Source organism: Scyliorhinus canicula, chromosome 6, assembly GCF_902713615.1.
Source record: "Scyliorhinus canicula chromosome 6, sScyCan1.1, whole genome shotgun sequence".
Classification (NCBI taxonomy): domain Eukaryota; kingdom Metazoa; phylum Chordata; class Chondrichthyes; order Carcharhiniformes; family Scyliorhinidae; genus Scyliorhinus; species Scyliorhinus canicula.
The window spans coordinates 104,939,967-104,967,705 of NC_052151.1; the positions used below are offsets into that span (position 1 = coordinate 104,939,967).

Sequence of the window (27,739 nt, forward strand, 5' to 3'; positions counted from 1 at the left end):
TGGAGTTGGGGACCAAGGGCAATGTGTCCAAGTTTGCAGATGACACTAAGATGAGTGGTAAAGCGAAAAGTGCAGAGGATACTGGAAGTCTGCAGAGGGATTTGGATAGGTTAAGTGAATGGGCTCGGGTCTGGCAGATGGAATACAATGTTGACAAATGTGAGGTTATCCATTTTGGTAGGAATAACAGCAAACGGGATTATTATTTAAACGATAAAATATTAAAGCATGCCGCTGTTCAGAGAGACTTGGGTGTGCTAGTGCATGAGTCACAGAAGGTTGGTTTACAAGTGCAACAGGTGATTAAGAAGGCAAATGGAATTTTGTCCTTCATTGCTAGAGGGATGGAGTTTAAGACTAGGGAGGTTATGTTGCAATTGTATAAGGTGTTAGTGCGGCCACACCTGGAGTATTGTGTTCAGTTTTGGTCTCCTTACTTGAGAAAGGACGTACTGGCGCTGGAGGGTGTGCAGAGGAGATTCACTAGGTTAATCCCAGAGCTGAAGGGGTTGGATTATGAGGAGAGGTTGAGTAGACTGGGACTGTACTCATTGGAATTTAGAAGGATGAGGGGGGATCTTATAGAAACATTTAAAATTTTGAAGGGAATAGATAGGATAGATGCGGGCAGGTTGTTTCCACTGGCGGGTGACAGCAGAACTAGGGGACATAGCCTCAAAATAAGGGGAAGTAGATTTAGGACTGAGTTTAGGAGGAACTTCTTCACCCAAAGGGTTGTGAATCTATGGAATTCCTTGCCCAGTGAAGCAGTTGAGGCTCCTTCATTACATGTTTTTAAGGTAAAGATAGATAGTTTTTTGAAGAATAAAGGGATTAAGGGTTATGGTGTTCGGGCCGGAAAGTGGAGCTGAGTCCACAAAAGATCAGCCATGATCTAATTGAATGGCGGAGCAGGCTCGAGGGGCCAGATGGCCTACTCCTGCTCCTAGTTCTTATGTTCTTATGTTCTTATGTGCGAGGTAGGTGGATTGAACACGCTAAATTGCCTCTTAATTGGAAAAAAATGAATTTGGTACACTAAATTTATATTATAAAAAGTATGCATATGCCTACTGTTGGCCTTATTTTATGCATTTGTGAGATGTGTGCATCGCTGGAAAGGACTGCAGTCAGTGCCATTCTGTAATTGCTCTTGAGAAGGTAGCAGCCTTCTTGAGAACTGAGTGACTTGTTGGGTCATTTCAAAGGGAACAGTTAATCACACTGCTGTGGATCTGGAGTCACATAGAGGGCGGATCAGGGATGGATGGCGGATTTCTTTCTCGAAAAACCTATAGTGAACCAGATGGGGTTTTACAACAATTTGGCCATTGTACCGTCACCTTTACTGATGTAAATTTATTATTCCAGATTCATTTAATTAACTAAATTTAAGTACCCCATAGCCATCGTCAAATTTTAACTTGTTTTGCTGAGTAGTTAATCCGGGCCTCTGGATTACTAGTTCAGTAATTTAACCACTTTTCTTGGGATCCCATAAAGCCTCGAGTATTTTACTCGTGTTGTAGTTAGCATTGCAAATTTTCATTTGATTTTCCTGGTGAAATCTATCTGGATGTTTCCTACATGTAGAAAAACAGTGTGTAAACTGACAGCTACTTGTTTATTGTTTATTTTAAGCATGTTTCTCTATTGGTTTACAGGAACTAGAAAGGCAAAAGCAATTGGAACTACCAATTTCAGAGCTAAAAAACAAAATTGATGTCCTTGCAGCTGGCATTCATGATGAGAAACTTCCAGAACTGGTCCTTCGTGCAGAGGACCATGCAGCAGTACTTAACGATTCATCTGGAATCCTGGATGGGTAGGTTAACGAGAACATTGATCTCCTTTAACATAGGAAAGCAAGTCAGAGAAATAGAGCAGGATTTTGAAACATCCAAATGAATTCACGGTCTGAACCGCGTGCTTGTACTGCACCACTAACGCGTCACTATTTTAAAAAGTAAATGTGCTGATTGGGCAGAAGGTGAGCTCAATGTCCAATTATTGACGCCAAATGCCTCCAGGAGGTCGGAGATGCTTGTGATGTCAATTACCACGAGACGAGAATGGTGAAACAATCGAGGCTTTATTACACAAGATGTTGTGCCTCCTACAGCTGCAACCAGAATGGGAGCAGCGCAGGGGAGCATACACTTTTATACGTCACCTGCTGGGAGGAGCCAGCAGGCTGGGATTTACAGTGGTACCTGTAATACAGCGGCAGTACCGTAATACATGTATTGTGTTAACAGTGGTGTTTACCACATTCACCCCTGTTTAAAAAAATATCCGGCAGGGGTGAAAGAACAATGTTACAGATTGAATCTGTCGGGGGCTTTGATCCTCCGCTGCGATCGCCTCAGTCCTGGTGGTGATGTGAGCGCCGATGCAGCCACCTGCGACTCCAGGAGCGTGTTGTCCTCTTCTTCGTCACGCCTTAGTGGATCCAGTGAGGGGACGGATACTGCTGGGGTGGGGGCTGCGGTGAGGTTCGCTGGTGGGAGGGTGGGCGGCGCAGGGGTGAATGAGGCAACCGGAGGGGGGAGAAGCGACATCAGGTCGGGGGTTGTGGGTGGCAGGTCCCGGAGGGAGACTGTGTCCTGTCGCCCGTCGGGGTGTGCCACGTACGCGTACTGTGAGTTTGCATGGAGGAGGTGGATTTTCTCAACCAAGGGATCAGATTTATGGCTCCGCACATGCTTCCGGAGGAGAACGGGTCCAGGAACTGTCAGCCATGTTGGGAGCGAGACCCCGGAGGTGGACTTCCTCGGGAAGGCAAACACATATTCATGATGGGTCTCATTAGTAGTGGTGCACAGGAGCGACCGAATGGAGGGGAGCACGTCAGGGAGGACCTTGTGCCAGCGGGAGACCAGGGCCATCGGCCTCGAATGCCGTGTAGTGGCGGTCCTCCGGGCGGATTGGGAGCTTTACAGGGACTATTGCTGGCCTCTATAATCCCCTCACTGAGAAGCCTTCGGACCACTGTTCTGATAAATACCCTATCCTGCAGGCTGTATCGCCTGCTACTAGTGGCTACGGGTTTACAGTCCTTTGTGAGATTGGCGAAGAGAGGATGGGGGGGTGATTCGCAGCGTAGCGAGGCTGCAGATAGTGAGTGGGGGCAGGGGCCCGCCGAAGCTGAGGGTGAGGCTCTTAAGGTTACATTGAAAGTCTAGGCCTAATAAGAGTGGCGCGCAGAGATCGGGCAAAACATAGAGTTGGAATTTTGAGTAGCTAGCACCTCGGATTGTGAGTGTCGCGGCGGTGCGTCCCTGGATCTGGACCGAATGGGAGCCTGAAGCGAGCGAGATAGTTTGCCGCACGGGGAAAAGTGGGAGCGAACAGCGTCTTACCAGGTCTGGATGTATGAAGCTCTCAGTGCTCCCGGAGTCGAAGAGGCATGGCGTTTTGTACCCGTTAATTTGGACCTCTGCCATCAAATTTCGCAGATGCTTCGGGCGTGATTGGTCCAGAGTGACTGCGCTGAGTTGCGGGTAGTTGGCGGCTCGATCAGCTGTGCTGGAGTGGCCCCATGATGACTGCCCTCTGAGTTCGTAGTCGTACTCTTAGGCGTAGAGATGCAGGTCAGGCCCGTGGATTGCACGTGGCGGGCGGCGAGGAAGATGGCGTCCAAGATGGCGGCCCCCATGAGTCGCACGTGGCCGGCCGCATGGTGGAGGTTTACCAAGATGGCAGACCCCATGGATCGCACGTGGCGGGAGGGGGCGGAGTTGGGGCATAGGCCGCAGCGTTTCGGGCCTGCGGGTGTGGGGAGAGATTACTTTGTGCCGCTGGGGAGTTGGAAGCTGGGGCCCTTTTAGCGAGGCACACTCTTGCGTAATGGCCTTTTCGCCCACAGCTGCTGCAGGTCGCGTTGCGGGCTGGGCAGTGCTGCTGCGGGTGCTGGTTCTGGCCACAGAAATGGCAGGCTGGAGCAGCATAGTGGCTGGCTGGAGCAGCATAGTGGCTGGCTGGGGCAGCATGGTTGGTGGGCGGCCGCGTAGCACAGGCCTGGGGGAGTCGCTGGTCGGGGGGCCATGATTGGGTCGCGGGGTCTGCGGGGAACAAGTTAAGGCTGCTGAAGGAGACCTCCATCATGGTAGCAGCTTCCACAGTTGATTCTAAGTCTTGGGCCCCCTTTTCCAGCAGTCGTTGGCGCACATAATTAGACTTGAGGCCCGCTACAAAAACATCGCGTACAGCAAATTCTCTATGTTCAGCCGCGGTAACCGCTTGATAATTACAGTAATTTGACAAATTATTGAGTTCCCTTAAAAATTCGGCGAGTGATTCTGTAGGCCGCTGGCGGCGAATCGTGAACACATGGCGTGCGTAAACTTCGTTAATGGGCCTTACATATATCTTATCGAGTACCGCTAGCGCTGCAGTATATGAACCGGCCGAGTTTAGTTGCGTAGAGATTCTGTGGCTCACCCTCGCGTGCAGTAGACTTAACTTCTGTTCCTCTGTCGTTTCGGCTGTGCTCGCTTCTGCCAGGTAGGCCTTAAAGCACCGCAGCCAGTGGGAGAAGATTTCTTTTGCCTCTACATCCTGTGGGTCGAGTTCCAGGCATCCAGGCTTGAGGGCCAATTCCATGATCGATCTGGACTGTTCTTAAGATATCCCAATCCGCCCGGAGGACCACCACTACATGGCATTTGAAGCCGATGGCCGCCTCTTCCATTTCCTCCGGGTCCCCTTCGGCGTTACTAATGGGGTCTCGATGTTCCAACGAGCAATGGACCGAATGGTGGACCAGTACAGGCTGCGGGCCACGTTTCCGTACTTGGACAATGTCACCATCTGCGGCTATGACCAGCAGGACCACGACGCCAACCTCCACCGTTTTTTCCAGACGGCACAGAAATTAAACATCACCTACAACAAAGAGAAATGCGTTTTCCGCACAAACAGACGGGCCATCCTCGGCTACGTCATGGAAATTGGAGTCTTAGAACTCCCCCTCCTCCATTGCCCCAAGGCCCTCAAACGGTGCTTGGGCTTCTTCTCCTACTATGCCCAGTGGGTCCCTCAATATGCGGACAAAGCCCGCCCACTCTTTAAGGCCACACAATTTCCCCTGTCAGCTGAGGCACGCCAGGCCTTCAACTTCATCAAGGAGGACATCTCCAAAGCGGCCATGCGGGCGGAGGATGAATCCACTCCATCCCAGGTTGAGAGCGACGCCTCAGAAGTAGCTCTAGCAGCCACACTAAATCAGGCAGGGAGACCAGTCGCATTTTTCTCCCGTACCCTCTCCGCTTCAGAACTCCGACACTCCTCAGTCGAGAAAGAAGCACAAGCCATTGTGGAGGCTATTCTTTACTGGAGGCACTACCTCGCAGGTAGGAGGTTCACCCTCATCACCGACCAAAGATCGGTTGCCTTTATGTTTGATAACTCGCAAAGGGGCAAAATAAAAAAATGATAAAATTCTTCGGTGGAGGATCGAACTCTCCACCTATCATTACGATATTAAGTATCGACCCGGGGAGCTCAACGTACCTCCGGATGCCCTATCCCGCGGGACATGCGCCAGCGCGCAGATTGACCGACTGAAAGTCATCCACAATGACCTCTCACCCGGGGGTCACCCGGCTCGCCCACTACATCAGAGCCCGAAACCTGCCTTTCTCCAACGAGGAGGTAAAAGCGGTCACCAGGGACTGCCCGATCTGTGCGGAGTGCAAACCGCACTTCTATAGACCAGACAGGGCCCACCTGGTCAAGGCTTCTAGGCCCTTTGAACGCCTCGCGATTGATTTCAAAGGGCCACTCCCCTCAACTAACAATAACGTTTACTTTCTAAACGTCGTAGATGAGTTCTCCCGTTTCCCATTTGCTATCCCGTACCCCAACATGACCTCCCACACAGTCATTAGGGCCCTGCATAGTATCTTCACCCTTTTTGGTTTCCCCAGCTACGCACACAGCGACCGGGGTTCGTCCTTCATGAGCGACGAGCTGCGTCAGTACCTGCTCGACAAGGGCATTGCCTCGAGTAGGACTACCAGCTATAACCCCAGGGGGAATGGGCAGGTGGAGAGGGAGAACGCGACGGTCTGGAAGACCGTCCGACTGACCCTCCGATCTAGAAAGCTCCAAGTCTCCCAGTGGCAGGAAGTCCTCCCTGACGCGCTCCGCGCTATTAGGTCCCTCTTATGCACAGCGACCAATCAGACCCCTCATGAGAGGCTCTTCATTTTTTCCAGGGGCGCTACCACGGGGGTCTCACTTCCAGCATGGCTGAGGACACCGGGCCCGGTACTCCTGAGGAAACACGTCAGGGCACACAAAACCGACCCCCTTGTTAAGAAGGAGCGCCTGTTCCACTCCAACCCCCAGTACGCATTCGTCGAGTTCCCTGACGGCCGCCAGGACACAGTATCCCTCCGGGATCTGGCACCCGCCGGATCCAGTGCCCCCTCTACCCCCACAGAAGGACCCCTCACCCTACACCCCATGCTGCTGCCCCCGCGCGCTCCCGAGCCCACTAGCTCACTCCACGTGTTCCGTGCACCCGTGCCGGCCAGCCCCCAGCACCCCCAGTCCCCGGTGGAACCAGAAGAGTATGAAGCTCGGACACAACCCTCTCTGGAGTCCGCCATTGTACCCCAGCACACCACACCCATCCAGCCACCGCAAGAGGCTGCAACCCCGGCGCTCCGCAGATCACAGCGGACAGTTCGACCACCGGACAGACTTACTTTGTAGACCACCACCCCCGCCGGACTTGATTTTTTTCCAGGGGGTGAATGTGGTGAATGTCACTTAGTAATTCACACTGTATTTACCAATACCATTGTAAGCGCAGTAGCGTTATCCGACCACTAGGGGGAGTAGCTCTGGGAATGCTCAGGAGTTTGTACAGGGCTCCACCCTTGGCTCCGCCCATGACTCGTCCCCCTAGACTGCTGTATAAATAACCGTGTCCAGAGCCAGCCTGCAGTTCATCGAGAGTTCAACGGGTAACAGGCTGGCTCTGTAGTAAGTAGATTAAAACCACTGTTCATATCTTAAAGCACGTGTCACGTGAATTGATGATTCCATGAGGAACTAAATGTGACGGTTCGCAATGTCATACAGGGCATCCGTCACTGCACGGATGCACCGGTGTACCGATGTCTGGGACAAGCCGGAGAGGTCCCCACTTGGCGACTGGAACGACCCCGTAGCATAAATGTTCAGGGCCACCGTTACCTTTACGTGTCAGCCCCCAGTCCTACACGGTGCCAGATTTGCCATCAGGTGGCAGATATGGGCGACGGTTTCCAGCCTCATCCAGAGTTTCCTCCTGCATGCCCTGTTATGATGTCCTGGTACGACGTGTGGCGCGGGTACACACAGGGCCTCATTGGGTGCCTCGGTTGCCGTGGCACCACCTCCTCCTCGTCCTCCCCCTCCTCATCCTGTCGGGTGTCCAGCCATTTGGCCTGGCCGCCTGCCACCTGCCCCTCTGCGGTGCGCTCCTCTCCGGCCTCTTCCACCGCCTCCCTGGCACGCCCATGCTCCAGCTGCCATAGGGCTACATGAATGACAGCGGCCCCTGCCACAGCGGCCAACATCTGTGGGTGATTGCCAAACATAAAGGTCTGCAGAAGATGGGGGGGCAGACGACATATCATCATTGCACATACCCACCTCCGCAACCTGGTGCCATGGGCTGCATGGTCGCCACTGTTGACAGGTGGCACCTGGCCACGCAAAACAACACACTCCCAATCCCCAACCTCCGCAGACCCCACCCCCACCCTCTCCAGACATCAACCCCGACCCTCCCCACCCCACCCCCACCCTCTCCAGACATCAGCCTCAACCCTCCCCACCCCACCCCCACCCTCCCCAGACACCAGCCCCGACACCGCCTGGCACCCCCTGCCCTGGCCGGCCTCCGTCCCCGCCAAACGCGCCCCCCCATCCCCAGCCACGGCCCAGCACAACTGGTTGACGTCATTAAATACCATGTTTGATTTACGCTGGCGTGAGCTGCGGTCACGTTGGTGGCACTTCGGCCCATCCGGGACGGAGACTCGCAGCAGACCTAGGGAACAGCACGTCGCACCCGGTCTGCCGATTCTGCGGGCCGGGCGGCGCAATCCCCGTCGGTGAGCTCTTCCCCGGTTCGGAGCATCGCAGTCCCGGCATCGGAGCAGCGTGGCAGGATTCGCACCCCCCCCCCCCCCCCCCCCCCCCCCACCACCCCCACCCCCGCCGGCGATCCTGGCCATAATTTTCTGACTTTGGGTATCAATGGAGATTTAACCCCTGGAAGCACTGAAGAGAAATTCAGATAGGCATTGCACATGATTTTCTGATCATTGATTAAATGACAGCAATTAGGTCCTGTTCAGATTCTACCCAAGTTTAAGATGTGTCCTGCTAACAGACAAGGTTCCTTATTAATGGGATGAAAGTGGGAAACAATCTCTATAGGTCCACCAGTATGAAAAAGAAGAAAATGCAGCTTAACAAGAGGCCTTTCACCAGAATTGAAGTTCTAACAAAGCGTTTTTGCCCAAAATGTCTTTGTTGACTTTCCTCTTTTCAGATCGACCTGCTGTGTAGCATAACCTTCCAGGATTTTCTGCACTTGAGATTAATGTATAGGACCATGGAGTTTCAATGATACTTCTTCAAACTCCCAGTTGTTGAACTTTCTGTTATAGCCAAATCTCAGGATTGTTTCTGCCAGAAAGGTACTTGCAGGTAGCTGTCGAGGAGTGGCACAGGTGGTGGCAACTGGGAGCACACCTAGTATACCATTGTCTTCATTGTAGAATTATGAGGTCTTCCCTTGCAAAGAAAAAGAAGCAAATCAGACACAATTAATTCATTAGAGGGAACACCTCTCTTAAAAGAAAATGTTCAAAGTCTTCTTAAGATACTCGCAAGTATAAAAATGTTCAAAGTTGTGGTTGTTATTAGTTACTATTATTTACACATTTATCTTTTTCCAACCGAACAGCATCCTTGCTGAAGCCAAGAATTTGTCCTTTAATGCAACTGCAGCTTTCAAAGCTTATACCAATATCAAAGATAAAATTGATGAAGCTGAAAAAGTCGCAAAAGAAGCCAAGGATACTGCCAATCAAGCTGTGAGACTGGTAAGGCGAAAGGATGCCTCATGACTCTTAAAAATGAATTCTCATTATTGCCTCGTTGTATTAATATGTACCACTTTACAATCACTAATTTGTTTGTTACTTGACAGGTTCATTAAATTATTTAAATACAAATAAGATATATTAGCCCAGTAGAAATGGAACTCCATGTTCCAAGGTTTGTAAAATTTTAACCATTGAGGCATGGACCAATCATAATCTCGTTGAATGGTGGAGGAGGCCCAAGGGGGCTGAATGGCCATCTCCTGTTCCTACCGTAAACTACTGGAAAAACAAGTAAGACACAGCCAGCATTATTGGAGAAACATGGGCTCTAGTTTAGAGTACTGCAAGGACCAGGAGCATCTGCCACAGTCAAAAGGGGTGAGAAGCATATTCATCCATAGGGAGAATGGATGGTGCAATATCAATGAGAAACAGACAGAAACGTCAACAGTAAAACCACCGGGAGGATCATAGAATCATGCAGGATGGGGAGAGGCCATTTGACGGGGAGAGATCATTTGGCTCATCAAGCCTGTGTGGGCTGTTAAAAATGAAAACAATGAATGAAAATCGCTTATTGTCACGAGTCGGCTTCAATGAAGTTATGTGAAAAGCCCCTAGTCGCCACATTCCGGCGCCTGTTCAGGGAGGCTGGTACGGGAATTGAACCGTGCTGCTGGCCTGCCTTGGTCTGCTTTAAAAGCCAGCGATTTAGCCCAGTGTGCTAAACCAGCCCCTTGTTAGGAAAACAAAAGGTAGTTTTAAGGGATTTCTAATTGTATTGGTAAACATTAGAAATAAGGTATAGTATTTCTGTGCCTGGAAGAGTAAAACCTATCGTTAGATACATGCTGGACAAAGGTGCATGTGTGGGGGTTGATTCAGTTCCCACTGTGTTTTATTGTGCTTTGAGAGGGCTACAAAGTGAAGAATTAATAAACGGCATAAGCATGTGGGTGTTGCTTCGCTTTTGATAAGCTTTTGAGTTTTAGTTAGCTAATTTGATTGCAGTTGGAGATATGTAGTAAGAGAGAAGGTAGCTTTCACACCTTTGCTAGAAGCAGTTGGTTTAGAAGGCGAGAGAGGGAACATATCTCTCAGCTCTGCTGGAAGAAAAATCATACCGTGGTGTAATGGTGATGAAAACAATTGCAAAGATCTGAAGAACAACTAATTAAGGAAACTAGAAAAATGAAGTGGTGTCCACGAAATCTGGAGTTAAGTGAACAAAAACCAAGGTATTGTTCAGAAGAATTCAAGGAAGAGTGAACAAAATTTTCTGAGTTAAAGAGACAATTGCATTAACCAGATTTATAGTGGGGCAGCAGCCGTAAAAGGTAAAACATATGATGCCATTAGATGCCATTTTAATACAGTCTGGGAATCAAGAGTTGAAGCAATTGTGAGTAGTTTGCACAGCAGTCAAAACAAATCCTAAAGAGGTTGGTGTGAAATCCTGGACTGTAGTCACTGTTAAAAGTGCAGCGAATGCTTTGTTTAAAAGTGTCACTGGGAAAACCTGGTCTGGATTCGGAATGCAAACTGCGAAGGGAAAGCATTATTATGAGAAGATTTTAAAGTGTACATTTGGGAGTGGAGTTTGGAAACTCATGTGATCATCATCTGGGGAATAATGAGGAGAAATTCACAGACACTTACTTGGGTTCAGAGCGGAATGCATACATTTGACCTTACATTTTTTGTGCTTAAAAGACACTTTGTGTGCCAATGAGACCATTGTATCTTAAAATGTACTTTGGAATCTGTGTTAATCTGTGTGTAATTATCAAGATAAAGGGGGGAGTAAATGCCTATTGTATAATAATCCAACTTTGCATGTTTAATAAATGCTTTTTTTCTTGTTGTTGAAACTAATTAGTGGTCCTGTGACTGTTCCTCCACGTTTTATTTAAAAAAAGGGTTAAGGGCAGGATTCTCCGTTGCCCGACACCGATATCGTAATCGGCAATTGGGTGGACAATCAATTCCCGATGCCCAAATCGGGGCAGGTGCCGGCTAGACACCGGTCAGCCATGCTTCCCCCCCTTGGAAATGCGTAATTGCATCGCGCGCGTCGCACCATTGCAATGCCGTTGGCGCATCGTCGACCCATCCTCCCACGACACTCCGCCCCCAATGGACTGAGTTCCCAACCACGCAGGACTGAGTGGTCGAGAACCCGGCATGGTGGTTCCGGACTTTGTTTGACAAATTGAGTGGGCAGAGGACCTGAATTTCCATTCCGAATGGACACTTTAATGTTATTTACCAGTTTGAATTATATCTGATTGTAAATAAGATCTAGATGAATTTTCACATGTTACTAATGAAGTGTGTTGGACAATATTATTAGAGCCCACCATGATTTGTGGCCTTCAGCTCCTGATCTCTGCTTCTGCTGTCAACATTAGCCCTTTGCTGCACAGCTCACCCGAATCCTCTTTTGAATGTAAGCATGCAGAAGGTGTTTTACTAAGCAGCGAGAGAAGAGCAGCCCAGACAATCAAGGAAATAGAACAGTCCAGAGAGAGTAAAACAGAAATTCATGGAGAGTTCAAACTAGGAGAGGGAAAGATGTGTTTGGAGAGAAACAAATCACCAGAAGGATGGGCAGACGGATAGATCAGACACGTGAAGTGAGTGAGGAGTATAACGAACAGGGAAAGTTAAAAGTTCAGACGGAGTGGATGAGGAGCAGACATGGGAGTGAGAAGAAAACCGAAATAGACACATAGAGAGCCACAGATATATACAAGGGTAGAGAAAATAAAGGTGATAGAGGGAAGAGAAAAAGGGATTTCTCGGAGAAAAAGGGTAAAATCACACCCATAGACACTCAGGGAGATCAATTTGGGTTATGCACTGCCTGTATACCTGTTGCTCGTGTGATCCATTCAATGGTATGCTTACAAATAGTTCAAAATAGTGATTTTTTTTCCAAGTGCCTCAGAATTATGGTCTGACAGAACCACCCTGAGATATTGTTAGACTGGCTGAATCATAATCATGTCTATATTACACTGTTTCAGTAAAGATACTTTCCATGTTTCCTTCTTCTTTCATCAGGCATCTGGTCCAGATGGATCTTTGAAGGAAACTGCCAAGGGTTCCCTGCAAAGAAGCTTTAGACGGTTAAATGAGGCCAAACGATTGGGAGAAGATGTAAAAGGTAAGCTTTTGGGATGGGGATCTGTACTCGAAATACGTCAGATGTAATAAAAACAGTTAAATGTGTAGCTTGAAAGCTCTAATAGTTTTGGACTCAGTATCTAATCGAGACAACAAAACAGAACTGTTTAAAGCTCCAGTTACGAAAAGGAATATTTATGTTATTTTGTTACAACATTTTGTTGCTGTACCCCTGAGGTTAAAATCTGGTTTATTCAAATGCCTGGGAAGCCCATTTTGTTATGCAGTGTTTTCCTTCACAGAAAAGACAACTGGTTAGCATTTTGTATGCCAAATACTAGTAAAAAATAATAAATAATAAATAAATAAATAATAAATAATTAATAAATAATAGTAAATAACTGTCAAGCTGGGATTTGGTACTGGATGATGAACTTCTTGATTATGTGCTGGTTTAGCTCTGTGAATGGATAAAACACATTTTCAGTAGTGTGAAAAATGGGTTTTTCTATAGGTCAACACTGCAGCCACTCCAGAAAATCCCTGGAACTGTATACATAATGGGATAGATTTCTGATCAGAATTGGCCATTTCTTAAAGCACAAATCATTCCCAATTTCCAATCAGAGAATTGGATGGAGATCTATAATGTTATATTATGTGCCTTGATTGACCCTGTTGCACTTTCCCAATCATATTGTGGCCTGATGCAGAGTGCACCCTGCCAGTCTGTACATGGATGCATGCAAATTGATGTACAATGATGTGATGGTGTCACGTGCGTGATTGACCATCACTTCCAGACATTTAATTGCATTGCCTTTAACCAACCAGGGATGAGTATGGAGATTGCAGGATTGCTGGCCATTGCTAAAGCCTTTTCGTGTTTTTCTTTGTTTTCTTTTACTACTGATGCACTTGAAGAATCTTTATGGTGCCTGTTTCTAGTTCTACAATCTTTCTATGCTACTCCTTACTCACTCAGCTAGTTAGGGTGACAAAAGTTTCTGTTTAATCCCTAGTTTTGCGACAATTACAGATAATATGGTTGCAATCTACCCGAATGGGGACAGAGTCCCGTGGCTCGAGACTAGCTGGGTGTTTCCCGGCACACCGAGCGCCGAGAAACATCACACTATCTAACCCCCAACCGGGTTGATTGAGGACCTCAGCGGGCAAATCACCGACGAGGCCGCGCTTGGCCCTTTTTTCTGCACTGAGGTGCTTCTCAGTGCAGCGATTGTGGCCACAATGGACGGGATTCACATCGCGACGTCTCAAGAGATTGCATTAGATTCAAGGGGCAAGGTGAGCCGGGTAAATCCCTAAAATGGGATCTCCCGGCACCTACCGCCGCTTTGCGCTGCACTGCTTTTCGGGTGCAAAGTGACTGATAGATCCCGCCCTAAGTATTAAATATACACTGCTTCATAGTAAATAGAGGCTTACCCACTGGAATAGGTTTTGTAGTTAAGAGAAATGTTTGCGTAAAAATTACCAATTCAACGATGCCAATCATAATTTCTTCTAGCAGTCTATAATATAAAAGTTACTTGCACTTCTTGTTCTTGTCTAATGTTGTTTTTAAGAATTGACTATGCCAAGCTTAAATTTGTCAAATATCCTGGTAACATTTAATAGGGTGGTACTGGTACTGAAAATCTCGTATTATCAACTTTCTGCATTCGCTATAGACAGAAGAATCAAACTGATTGATTAATGAATCAACCTGATTAACTAATGAAGCTAAATACAATGGGTGGGATCTTACGGTCCCATCGATGGTGACACCTCCCCCGGCTGGTTCCCTGGTGGAACCAGTGGGAACAGAAGATCCCACCGGCAGCCAATGACGAGCCGCCTCTGACACCAGAAAACACACCCCAGGGTGGGGGGAATTTCCCACCATTCCCGCACAACATATCCAGCCTGCAGTTTCTTTTATTGTTGAAAAGATATTATTCCAAACATACACAACATCAACAGAATACACAGTCCATCAAAGCATAGTCAACAGTTAATCCCTTTTAATCCCCCTCCCCCCCTAACCTCCGCCCATCCCCACGATGAACAGCTCCTCAAATAAGGTCATGAGCGGCCTTCATCGCCCCTCAAAACCCTCTTCCGACCCCCTCAACCTGAACTTCATCTTCTCCAGCTGGAAGAAGTCCCCTAGCGGTGTATCTGATCTCCAATTCAAGAGGATCCTTCGCCAGGCAATCAGAGGCGAAGACCACAACAGCAGCACTCTTTCCATTACAGCAGCTCCACTACTCCGAAAGCCCAAAGATCGCCACAACAGGATCTCCATCCCCACTATCCTAGATAATGTCCCAAACACCGCCTCCCAAAATCTCTCCAGCTTCTCGCAGCCCCAGAAAGTGTGCGCAAGGTTTACCAGCCCCCGCCCACACTTCTCACACCCATCAGCCACTCCCTTGAAGAACCCACTCATCTTCGTCTGAGTCATGTGTACCCTGTGCACTACCGTGAACTGAATCAAGCTCATGTTCGCGCAGGAGGAGGTTGAGTTCACCTGCCGCAATGCCTCCCCAAGAATCCCCACCCTATTTCGCTCTCTAACTCCTCCTCCCACTTACACTTTATCCTCACTACCTGTGCCTTGGCCTACTCACCCAACCACCCATATATATCCCCAATCCTACCCACCCCCAAATTGTCAGGGAGATGCGGTTGCTCCAACAGCATGTACTCCAGTAGTTTGGGAACATTGGCTACTCCTTTTGCACAAAGTCTTGCACCTGCGACACCTAAACTTACTGCCCCTCGGCACCTCAAACCTCTCCCGCAGTTCATCCAGCCCCACAAACATCCTCTCTGAGAACATATCCCTAACCCGCCTTCCTTCACGTCCCATACATCCTATCCATCTCCCCGGTCTTAAACCTCTGGTTTTACATAGTGGTGTCAACACCAACATTTTATCCAATTTGAGATGCCTCCTTCAACTGGTTCTATATCCTGAAAGTCGACTGCACCGAACCCCTTTCTGCTCTGCTTCTGCAATAGAGTCCTCTTCACCCTCAATACCGTTCCCACCCATATGAACCCAAGATCAGTGCCTCCACCCTCCAGAAAAAGGCCTTTGGGAGAAAATCAGGAGGGTCTGAAAGACAAACCGGAACCTTGACAGCACATTCATCTTTACCACTGCACCTTCCCTGCCAACATCAAGTGCAAGGTATCCCAACTACTGAGATCCCCCTTGACCTCCTCCACTAATGCTGTCAGGTTCCACCTGTGTGGGCAGCACGTGGCGCAGTGGTTAGCACTGGGACTGCGGCGCTGAGGTCCTGGGTTCGAATCCCGGACCTGGGTCGCTGTCCGTGTGCAGTTTGCACATTCTCCCATGCCTGCATGGGTTTCACCCCACATAGGTCAGCACAAGTGGATAGCACTGTGGCTTCACAGCGCCAGGGTCCCATGTTCGATTCCCTGCCGGGTCACTGTCTGTGCAGAGTCTGCACGTTCTCCCCATGTCTGCGGGGGTTTCCTCCGGGTGCTCCGGTTTCCTCCCACAGTCCAAATACGTGCAGGCTAGGTGGATTGGCCGTGATAAAATTGCTCTTAGGGACCAAAAAAAAGTTAGGAGGGTTTATTGGGTTTCGGGGATAGGGTGGAAGTGAGGGCTTAAGTGGGTCGGTGCAGACTCGATGGGCCGAATGATCTCCTTCTGCACTGTATGTTCTATATTCTATGTAACCCAAAGATGTGCAGTTTACGTGGATTGGCCACATTAAATTGCCCCTCAATTGGGAAAAGAAAATAATTGAGTACTTTAAATTTATATTGAAAAAAAGTTCCATCTATGCATCGTTACCTGATTAACTAACCCACTCATGCGTTACCTGAATCCCCAAATACCTAAACCATTCTCTTGCTACCTTAAACTGTAGCGGCTCCGAATAGGGCCCCCGCCCCGCCCCGTCTCTGGAAACACCTTGCTCTTCCCTAAATGCGGCTGATAACCAGAGAAGGTCCCAAACCTCTCCAGCAGGCCCTTGTTCTGCCTATACTCTCCAGCAGGCCCTTCTTCTGCCGATACTCTCCAGCAGGCCCTTTGTAGCCACCTAAGATGGACACTGGGCTACAAAATGGAGAACTGCTAAGGCTGCAGGGAAAAACAGTCTTAGCAAGGACAAGCAGTTTGCAGGAGACTAATTAGCATTCTGCACGTACAGAAACCAGTTTGTGGCCAGGTGCAGAGTTCAGCCAAAGGTGTAAATGGCAACAAGATCTACATAGTAATGAGGTGATCCAGATCCAGACCCCGCACAATAGAAACATTTAAGTATCAATAGATACTTTTGAGTAGACGCCCAGACAGAGCGGCACCACTGTATCCAACACAAAGAACCATAGGGACAGCCCACCCATCGAGAAACGACCCTCAGATTGGGGGATTTAGAAGATATCGATTGGGAAAGGCCCAATCGATACATGGCAGGTAAAAGGCCCGCCCCGAAGGGGCACGGACTTCTAGGGACTATAAAAGTAGACCCCGCACATGGTTCGGTCTGTTTTGTCGCTCCGGCTCTGCTTTGCTGCTACATCGCATCCTGACTCCAGTTCCATCACCAGCCGTTGAGCCATCAGCCATCGAACTGTAAGTGCCAATACAACGATCGCTACGTGATCCAGACCTTGCTAGATCCTGACAGCTTTAAGTACCTGAGAGTTGCAGACCAAGAACGGGACGAAGGCCTTGCTCCCTGACCTTGCCTGTTCCTGTCTAGATAAGTATTTTAGTTGTTTAGTATTAGAAGTAAGTTAGTCTCTTTAGCGTATGCATGTGTATTTATTATATTTGTCATAATAAATATCAATCGTTTGGACTTACTAATCGGTGTACAGATTTATTACTTTGAACCTGACTTTGATATACTTGTGAGGTGTCTAAATACAGCACCTGGCGACTCCTGAGCATAATTACATACACAAAGCCATAGTAGTGTTAAGCACACGGCCTTTAAACGGAGGCGTGTTAATACACTCCAGTAAAACGAGCAACACCTTGTTCTGCCTATACTCTCCAGCAGGCCCTTGTTCTGCCTATACTCTCCAGCAGGCCCTTGTTCTGCTTATACTCCCCAGCAGGCCCTTGTTCTGCCTATATTCTCCAGCAGGCCCTTGATCTGCCTATACTCTCCAGCAGGCCCTTGATCTGCCTATACTCTCCAGCAGGCCCTTGTTCTGCCGATACTCTCCAGCAGGCCCTTGATCTGCCTATACTCTCCAGCAGGCCCGTGTTCTGCCTATAATCTCCAGCAGGTCCAACAGAAACAGCAGCATGTTGTCTGCATATAGCAACACCCGGTGCTCCGTGCCCCCACCCCCCTCGCAATCCCTCGCCACTCAGCCAACCCCAGAAAGGCCAATGGCAAGGGCTCAATCGCCAATGCAAATAACAACGGTGCCAACGGGCATCCCTGCCTTGTAGCCTGAAGTACCCTAAACTCATCTTGTTTATGCGCACACTTGCCACTCAGGATGCATAGAAAAGGCGCACCCGTGGTGCAAACCTTGGCCAAACCTACCCAGAATTTCAAACAAGTACCTCCACTCTACCCACTCAAAATCCTTCTCCACATCCATGGATACAATTACCCCCTGACAGGGTCATAACTACATTCAACAGCCTTCTCAGGTTGCTGGAGAGCTGCCGACCCATCACCTGTTTGATCCCCAGAGACCACCTCTGGCATAAACCCCTGCAACCTGCACGCCAACAACTTCAACAGTACTTCACATCCATGTTCAACAAAGAGATGGGCCTGTAGGACCCACACTCCAGTGGGTCCTTCCCCTTCTTCGGGGTCAGCAAAATTGACACCTGCACAGCATTGCTGGCAACTCCGCCCCTCTCCATTGCCTCAATGAATGTCCCCTACAGGTGGGTGGGGCCAACTCTGTCACAAACTGCTCATAGAATCTGCCGGAAAACCATCCGGGCCGGAGTCTTCCCCGAATGCATTTCCCTGATACTATCCATCACCTCCCTCAGCCCCAACAGCTCCTCCAATGCCTGTCTCTTCCCCATCTCCAACCCATCCAGAAACCATCCCACATCCCCATCCTCTCCACCCAGCTTGAACTTATACAACGTCTTGTAGCACCCCCTTTTCCGGCTCCAAATCCACGTCCCCTTTCTCTGGCCTTACCGTTAAAATTTCCCTAGACGCAGCCTGCCTCCTCAGCTGGGGGGCTTGCCTTCTCTCCATACTCACACTGCACCCCCTCTCCCTCTGTAGCTGTCCCCTCCACCTTGCCCATCGCCAACCTATCAAAGTGCCCCTGCAACTTCTTCCTCTCCCCCAGCAACTCCTTTGTGGGGACTGCCGAGTATCTTCTATCTAGCTCAACTACCTCATCTAACAGTCAACTGTGCTCCTCCCTATATTTATGAGCCTTCCTTGGACCACTGCCTTCAAAGCTTCCCGAAATGAGGCCACCGACACCTCCCCGTTCTGATTAAACTTCACATAATCCCTCATCGCCACCCTCACCTTCTCACAAAATGCCTTTTTTGCCAGAAATCCAAAATCCAACCTCCACCCTGGGCCTTTGCACCCAGCCCGAACTAAGCCTCACCTCCAGCCCATGCGGCGTGTGGTCCAAAATCATAATTTCCACATACTCCGCCCCTACCATCCCCATCGGCACCGCCCGACTCAACACAAAAACATTTATTCTAGAATACATCTTATACACATACGAGAGGAAGGAATACTTCATCTTCCAAGGGTTTCTAAACCTCCACAGCTTCACCATACCTATGCGCTCCACAAACCCTCCCAGCTCCTTCGCCATCCTCGACCTTCCCATCTACTTGGGGCTCGACCTGTCCACCTTCGGCTCCATTACACAATTAAAATCTCCGGACATAATCAGTTGGTGTGTATCCAAGCCCGGGATTGCTCCGAATAAGCCCTTTACAAACCTCGCATCGGCCTAGTTAGAAACATATATGTTGACTAACACTACCAGCATCCCCTCTAACACCCCACTCACTATTTGATAGTCTACACAGTGGCTGTCTGTAGGCTGACTACAGTAGAGTGCAGTCAGCTCGATTCTATCCTATCCCAATTCCATCCTTTCTCAATGGCCAGAGTTGAATGCTTTGCAGCATAAGTTAATGAATGGTGATCAGAAGTAGGAACACTTTGGTTTTTCAATTTCTTAGCTAAATGCCATTGAAATCAATCAGAGCACCTCAACCGCAGGCGAGATAATCAAACTACACGTGGATCACGCATGAAATGGTGACTGCCCTGATTCAGATGGCTCATCACTAAGTCGCATGGACCTATGACTCACTGAACCATAGCTTGAATAATTCACAAATATAAAAGAAACACAGGCAGATAAAAATATATAAACACCTATTTTATTTACTTCAAGAAATCTATGCCATGACATAGATCCCATCCGCTGAATTTTTTATTGTTGTCTTTCAGAAAAAGGAGACAACTTGAATAGCTTACAAAATAGGCTAAATGATGGTGCTGCAAAAAACAAAAACTTGTTGAAAGCCTTAAATGACACCCTTGCAAAGCTCTACGCCATTCCCAAAGGTAGGTTTTGTCTGATACGTCAATCTTTATGCTTCTACAGTGCTTGTCGTTTTTTTAGGATAAAGTTGGTCACTTTGTATTGTCATTATTTGCAAGTCTCATCTGCAACCAGAAATTATTCAGAGCTTCCCCTTTGATTCTGTGGTATAACTTATTACTGGGGGCTTTTCCCAGTAACTTCATTGAAGCCTACTTGTGACAATAAGATTATTATTATCATTATTATTAATATTATTATTAAATGGGCATAAAATCAATGGGAGGAGTATTCAAAAATGTTGGTCTGTGTCTCCAGTGGATTTCCATTGGCAATGCAAACTCAGAAAAATCACCTTGACCATGTCTCCTTTCTGTTCAATGTTAACTTTCTCGTGAAGTCAATACTCACCTATTTTCATACTGTCAGGTAATGTGAATAATTGCAATTGAGTAATGTGTACATTTCTTTCACACGATAGATGCAAGCACAAAGATACAAGCAGCTAAAGATAAAGCTAAACAAGCAAATGACACAGCGAATGCAGTGCTGGCAGAAATAAAAGATTTAAATCAGAATCTACTTGGATTGCAGGACAACTGCAGCAAGCTCAAAGATGATGTTGCCAAAGCAAATGCTGCTGTTGACATGCCAGCTAAAACAAGTAAGTTGCTGTTTGCGCTGTTGCTGTATTTTGTGTGATCAAAAGACGTACAATTGCACAATTATCATAGTTACTTTTTTTCCCCTCTACTTCATCTTACTGACATCTTAAAACAGTTTTCTGAATATCAAAGTAATTTCCCCTCCAGTACAATTCTTAATGTGGCTGATAATTTGAGACAGCTTAAGTGAATTTGAAGAAGCTGAACCTAATTCCCACTGAGCAAATTCCAAAATACAATTCTGTCCTTACATCAGCATGAAGCTGACAGTCTCAATCAGAAACGTAACATGGAGGACTTGTACAGAAACTACCTATCTTGTAATAATGAACGAGGAGTTAGTCTATCAAATGTTGGACAGGCTGTTGCAGCAATATAGTAAGAGCTTTACCCAGCAGCTCATTTTAATTAGAAATACTTGATAGTACCACTGGTGAGCAAAATAGAAAATGTTCAATTTCCTTCTATTGACTACTTTCACGTTCATTAATTCAAAAATTCACCAATGTACTTCACAAAAGAAAGGTAGTAACTAATGGAATATGTAAATGATTTTTACACAGAGGCCAGGAATGATTAGACCACTCCATCGCTGAAATTATATTTAGTGTGGATGTCAGTCGTTTTACTTCATAGTTACCTGGGGCCATTACAGTGTAAAAATAAGCAATACTGCATGCTTAAAGAAAATTTAGGAATGAGTTAAATGTGCACGAACAGTGATATTCAAACCAACATTGCGAATTAGCTATTCTATTTACGTTTAAGGGGCGGATTTCCACCTGCTTTGCACCCGGCACACATCCCGCTATTCCCGGCGAATAGCAGGAGGGCCCAAAATGGGGTTTGTGCCCAGATGCTCCCAGTCTGCAGCACCAGACGCACCGAGTTCACACTCAGCAAGGGCATGAACTTGATTTGCATATTTAAGTATGTATTCAGATATGCAAATCTGGGATTTAGACAGAGTTACCCAGATCCCGGGATTCTCTGTCTCCGCTGGCGTGAGGCCGTCGGGAATCACTACTCGTCTCTATCAACAAAAATTTGATGTGATGACCAAGATCGGAGCCCCCGAGTGGGCTGGAACAGGGCACTGCCCCCTGATACCCTGGCACTTTGACATTGCCAACCTGCTGGCACTGCCAGTGTACCATAGGGAGGGGCCAGAAAGGGGCATGGCCATTAAAGTGGGGGTTGAAGGAGGGGGCCTGAAAGGGAAATGGGGTGGGGGTGGGGCGCTGACAGTGACAAGCCCGTCGGCGACCCCGTAGCTGGATGTCGGTCACTTGGGGTACAGTAGGGGGAGGGGGGGTGGGAGATGCTGGAACCAGGGGGGAGAGGGCCCGGGCCTGGTGCGTGTTGTGGGGGTTTTCTGGTGGCAAGTGGACGATGGGAGGGCACTGTAGAGTTGTCTGGTGATTTTTTACAATGGGGGGCCCTGCTCCCAGAGCTCCCCGTTGCAGCGAGCGATCAGAATGCCATTTAAAAATCGCGCCCTGATCTCCGAGGCATACAAAAATAAATCCCCGGCCTTCTTCCAATCCCGAACACAACATGTGAGGGTCCTCAGTCCCACAATACCCATGGCGGGCAACTCCGGCCTGATCGCATGTGCACAAAAAATGCCCCCTTGGCACCTTGGCTGTGCCAACCTGGCAGTACCCCTGCCAGCTGGCAGTGCCACCTGGCAGGCTGGCACTACCAGGGTACCGAGGTGGTAACAGCAGTGCCAGATCACCACCCGTCCCAAAGGGAATGTAGCTGGGGGCATCCGACCTGCTTGGAGACCCCCACGAGTGTCGGTCCGTCTGGTCCCCGTTTGTGGGAACCAGTATCAAACGGCACTGGCTCGAGGTCCCCAAGGCAAAGGGATAGAATCCCAAAGCCTCAGGTACCTTGGGAATTTACACATTAAAGTAAGGCTTGCTCTATTATGCAGATTTGCTAAAACGTGATCCCGCCCAATGTGGGCGAGATTACCCATCCAACGTCTCACGAGATTATTTTGAATCGCGCGAGGCATTGAGAGCCGGGTAGATCCCGGGAGCGGGGTCTCCTGACTTTGAGCAGCCATGCTGAACCACGGGGAGATGCTTTTCCTGCGCAGCGTGGCCGGAGGATCGCACCCTATGTCTTCTTCAGTTGTGTGTTAGTAGCATCAACTTCTAGGTTGAGGAAATGGTTGATATTTTTAATAATCTCCGCTCGATCAGCTACAGTTTTACACTCTGTCTGATGTCTGCAAGTTGAATAGTATTTTATTACTGGCTTTGAACTTAATTTTCACAGATCACTTCAGTTTTCTCATAGTGTCCAGTGTCAGTCTAGTGTGCATCCTATTCTGGAAGCCTGGCGAAGATGCAAGCATACAAACATAGTTTTGGGATTCATGCTGCCAACAGAGATTGTTGTCTGCCAGTAGATCATATTCAGAGTATGATTTTCTGTCTAGTAAAAGCAATGGATGACAAAGTCCTTTGGCTCCTATGGCCAATATCCTAATATGTGGATCAGAATCATTGAGGTCATAAAGATATACTTCAAAACCAGAATTTTCTATTCCTCCAGACTTCTAATCCGCACTGAAATCTTAAAGAGTAATTTATTCCTGGTTTAGTTATTTACATTAAGCAGTACGTATAAAGCACACAAAGAAAATTGAATACACAAAGCAGAAAGTTTCTCAAAGCAACAAAAATCACAATTATTTGGCATGTTTCCTATCATTAAAACTCAATGATATTTTGAAATTACACAGCCAATCCAAAAAACTCATATTAAATATGGGAATGGATCATGTCTTCTCATGTTGCTATGCATCTCAGAAATCTTAATGTTTTGCCATGCCCTCACCATAGTAATAATACAATTGTTTGTATGTCAAACAGAATTGGAAAGAACTGATGAGTGGAAGAGGGCTGGTAAGGGACAGATTTTTCAGATCGGGATTGTTCAACAAATATTGCACCTATTTTTGTACTCACCTTGGTGTGGGTCTAGTTCAGGGATGCAAACTTCTCTGAGAGTTTAGTTAAGTTAATATTAATAGATTTTAGACATCTTCTGAACTTACTGGTATCCTTCACCTGCAGATTGAGAGTTGGTAAGATCCATGGAAAGTTTGTAAACGATGAAGACATTCTAGAGTAATTTGGAGTCATCCCTTTTCTTACAAAAGATGTACTAAGTGACCTAAAATGAAAGAAAATTACTGTGGATGCTGGAATCGGAAACAAAAACAAAAAGTATTGGACAATCTCAGCGGATCTGACATGATCTGTGGAGAGAGAATGGAACTCACGTTTGACGTTGATGAAGAGTCATCCAGACTCTAACGTGTCATTAGCTCTGATATCTCTCCACAGATGCTGTCAGACCTGCGGAGTTTGTTCAGCATTTTCTATTTTTGAAAATTTTTGAAGGTTCTAATTCTGAAAGATGGTGCACATTTATATTTCTTTCTTAAGTTTCTGATGCTGATATGAAAGTTAAAGAATTGGAAGAAAAGACAGATAAGTTGCTGAATAAACTCAAACCTATCAAAAATCTTCAGGACACTCTGGGCAAAAACATCTCTCACATCAAAGAGCTTATAAATCAGGCCCGTAAACATGCCAACTCCGTGAGTAACTTGATCAACAAGATAAATTCAGTATTTTTGTTAACTTTGCCACTCTCCATTCAGTATCTAATTGTTATACTTACATTAGATCAAAGTATCAGTCTCATCTGGTGGTGATTGTATCCGCACTTACCGTCCCGACATTAAAAAAGGCACCTACAATTCTATTGTTCTCAATGTGAAGACGCCGGAGCTTGAGAATCTGCTATTTTATCTTGGTAGTGCAAAATATGTGAGTATGCCTCTCTAGAGCTCACTCTGGATGTTTATGTTATTTTCTTCATTACCTTGAAAGTAAATGTTAACATTATACAAAATGTTGAGGCTTCTAGGCACGATTCTGTGCAGTGCCTAGCAGCACTGGTGCCATCCAAGTGCCCTGCACACCAATGAAGAATGACCTGACTTTGATTGACAAGGCCAGCTCAATTGAATATATGTCTGGCGTTTTGGCCATGATGTGGTCAGAGTTATAGGGAGGGGTGGCAGAACTGTGAATTTCAGGTAGTTGCCCTTGGAGACACTGTGATTTAGCAGGATGGAAGAGCATGTGCCTGAGGTGTTATGGGAATGGGATCATAGTTCACAGCAGTGGCAGAGGAGAAGCGTGGGCATCAGTTTTAGCATTGCTTCTAAATAGGATCTTTATTACCAGAGTCCTGGCCAGGTGTAGTGAGCCTACGCAGTTGGCTTTGTGGAACACCTCTACGCAGTCCGCAAATATTCTTTTATTTAATAAATTTAGAATACCCAATTCCTTTTTTTCCAATAAAGAGGCAATTTAGCGTGGCCAATCCACCTACCCTGCATATCTTTGGGTTGTGGGACCGAAACCCACGCAAACACGGGGAGAATGTGCAAACTCCACACAGATAGTGACCAAGAGCCGGGATCAAACCTAGGATCTCGGCGCAGTGAGAAGGCAGTGCTAACCACTGTGCCACCATGCAGACTTGCACTCTGCAAACTTGACCCCACATCTCGGTGTTTGCCACCACCCTGACATCTCTGCTTTCGATTAGATGCTTTACAACCTTCTGGACTCAACATTGAGTTAAATAATTTTAGACCATAAATTCTGTCCTTTCTTTTGTTTCATTTGCATGTGCTGACTTTCTATGCCTTTATTTTCAATATTTTCAGACACGGCTATTTCACCCTGCCCATCACACCCACTCTGGACATGTCTTCTATTTGCTCACTAACATAGTTACCACTTTCTTTGCCTTTTGTACCATGAAATCTTTTGTCAGTTATTCTGCCCTGTCCTCTAAACTGTCACAGACCTTCTCTTTTGTCCTTCCTTTTCTCCTACATTTCTAGCTTCCTTCAGTTCTGAAGAAAGGTCCTTGATGTGAAACAGTAACTCCAGGTTGCTTTTTACGTGCCTCTGCCTGGCATGATTCTAGCAGCGGGGTACATATAAATGGTGGGTGCCCACTCCACCATCTTCTCACTCAGCCTATTTGATGCAACCCCTTTTCTATTAGTAGAGATCAAGGTAGCTGTTCAAAATCCTCCTTTGATGGTTTAGTTGCTATTGGCTTTTGGAACCCATGATGGTTCCTACTGCTTCACCCATCCCTCTGCAGGTACTGAATGAGTGCTGAGGGTGGCTGCAATGAGTGAGAAGTGGAAGCACTTTCAGCAAAATGCCCCTTCCATGACCACATTCACCATCATCCCTGTCAAACTTTTCGTTTCTGAGAGTTCCCATTCCAGGATTATAAAAATCCTGCAGCACAAGTACTTTCACTCCATCGCAATTAATTAGTTAGACAGTTAAGCAGGTATATGGGGACCACGGTAGCACAAGTGGCTAGCACTGTGGCTTCACAGAGCCAGGCCCCAGGTTCGATTCCCTGCTAGGTAACTGTCTGTGTGGAGTCTGTATGTTCTCCCCATGTCTGCATGGGTTTCCTCCAGGTGCTCCGGTTTCCTCCCACAGTTCAAAGACATGCAGGTTACGTGGATTGGCCGTGATAAATTGCCCTTCGTGACCAAAAAGGTTAAGAGGGGTAATTGGGTTACAGGGTAGGGTGGAAGTGAAGGTTTAAGTGGGTCAGTGCAGACTTGATGGGACGAATAGCCTCCTTCTGCACTGTATGTTCTATGACTATGATATTTATCATTTTAATTTTGCTTATCTAATGTGAAATTTGTCGCTGCTGACGAGGTATCTCCGGTATACATGTCCTGCTTAATATTCATCTAGACTCGGTTATGTTTATGTTCACGGACTGTTCTCACTGTGTCACAAAGTCACACTGTGACTTTGAGATTAGTAGCCTATTACTGTGTGGTTCGTTCGTAGCTTCTGTGTAACTAGCAGACTGTTACTATGTCGGTGGTAAACTGTTACCAAGGTTGGTCAGTTGTCACTGTGAGGTTGGTGGGTTGTCACGGTGAGGTTAGTGGGTTGTCACTGTGAGGCTGGTGGGTTGTCACGGTGAGGTTAGTGGGTTGTCACTGTGAGGCTGGTGGGTTGTCGCTGTTAGGTTGGTGGGTTGTCACTGTGAGGTTGGTAGGTTGTCACGGTGAGGTAGGTGGGTTGTCACTGTGAGGTTGGTAGGTTGTCACGGTGAGGTTGGTGGGTTGTCACTGTGAGGTTGGTGGGTTGTCACTGTGAGGTTGGTGGGTTGTCACTGTGAGGCTGGTGGGTTGTCGCTGTGAGGTTGGTGGATTGTCACTGTGAGGCTGGTAAGTTGTCACTGTGAGGTTGGTTAGTTGTCACTGTGAGGTTGGTAGGTTGTCACTGTGAGGTTGGTAGGTTGTCGCTGTGAGGTTGGTGGGTTGTCACTGTGAGGCTGGTGGGTTATCACTGTGAGGTTGGTTAGTTGTCACTGTGAGGTTGGTAGGTTGTCACTGTGAGGTTGGTAGGTTGTTGCTGTGAGGTTGGTGGGTTGTCACTGTGAGGTTGGTTAGTTGTCACTGTGCGGTTGGTAGGTTGTCACTGTGAGGTTGGTAGGTTGTCGCTGTGAGGCTGGTGGGTTATCACTGTGAGGTTGGTAGGTTGTCGCTGTGAGGTTGGTGTGTTGTCGCTGTGAGGTTGGTAGGTTGTCACTGTGAGGCTGGCCAATTGTCACTGTGAGGTTGTTAGGTTGTCACTGTGAGGCTGGCCAATTGTCACTGTGAGGTTGGTGGGTTGTCACTGTGAGGTTGGTAGGTTGTCACGGTGAGGTAGGTGGGTTGTCACTGTGAGGTTGGTGGGTTGTCACTGTGAGGTTGGTGTGTTGTCACTGTGAGGTTGGTGTGTTGTCACTGTGAGGCTGGTGGATTGTCACTGTGAGGTTGGTGGATTGTCGCTGTGAGGTTGGTAGGTTGTCACTGTGAGGCTGGTGGATTGTCACTGTGAGGTTGGTGGGTTGTCACTGTGAGGCTGGTAGGTTGTCACTGTGAGGCTGGTGGGTTGTCGCTGTGAGGTTGGTGGATTGTCACTGTGAGGCTGGTAAGTTGTCACTGTGAGGTTGGTGGGTTGTCACTGTGAGGCTGGTGGGTTGTCACTGTGAGGTTGGTGGGTTGTCACTGTGAGCCTGGTAGGTTGTCACTGTGAGGTTGGTGGGTTGTGACTGTGAGGTTGGTGGGTTGTGACTGTGAGGTTGGTGGGTTGTGACTGTGAGGTTGGTGGA

The 27,739-nt window shown here is 47.6% G+C and overlaps 1 protein-coding gene across 5 annotated transcripts in view; it reads left to right on the forward strand.

Moving 5' to 3' along the window:
* Nucleotides 1–27,739, forward strand: part of lama2 (laminin, alpha 2) — a 607,521-nt gene that overhangs the window by 499,681 nt on the left and 80,101 nt on the right. For all 5 annotated transcript variants that reach the window (XM_038799795.1, XM_038799796.1, XM_038799798.1 and 2 more), the window contains 7 exons: nt 1,665–1,825; nt 8,975–9,113; nt 12,183–12,285; nt 19,727–19,843; nt 20,302–20,484; nt 23,956–24,110; nt 24,199–24,342. In XM_038799795.1, the coding sequence (XP_038655723.1) occupies nt 1,665–1,825; nt 8,975–9,113; nt 12,183–12,285; nt 19,727–19,843; nt 20,302–20,484; nt 23,956–24,110; nt 24,199–24,342 (1,002 nt within the window). The remainder of the gene's footprint in view (nt 1–1,664; nt 1,826–8,974; nt 9,114–12,182; nt 12,286–19,726; nt 19,844–20,301; nt 20,485–23,955; nt 24,111–24,198; nt 24,343–27,739) is intronic.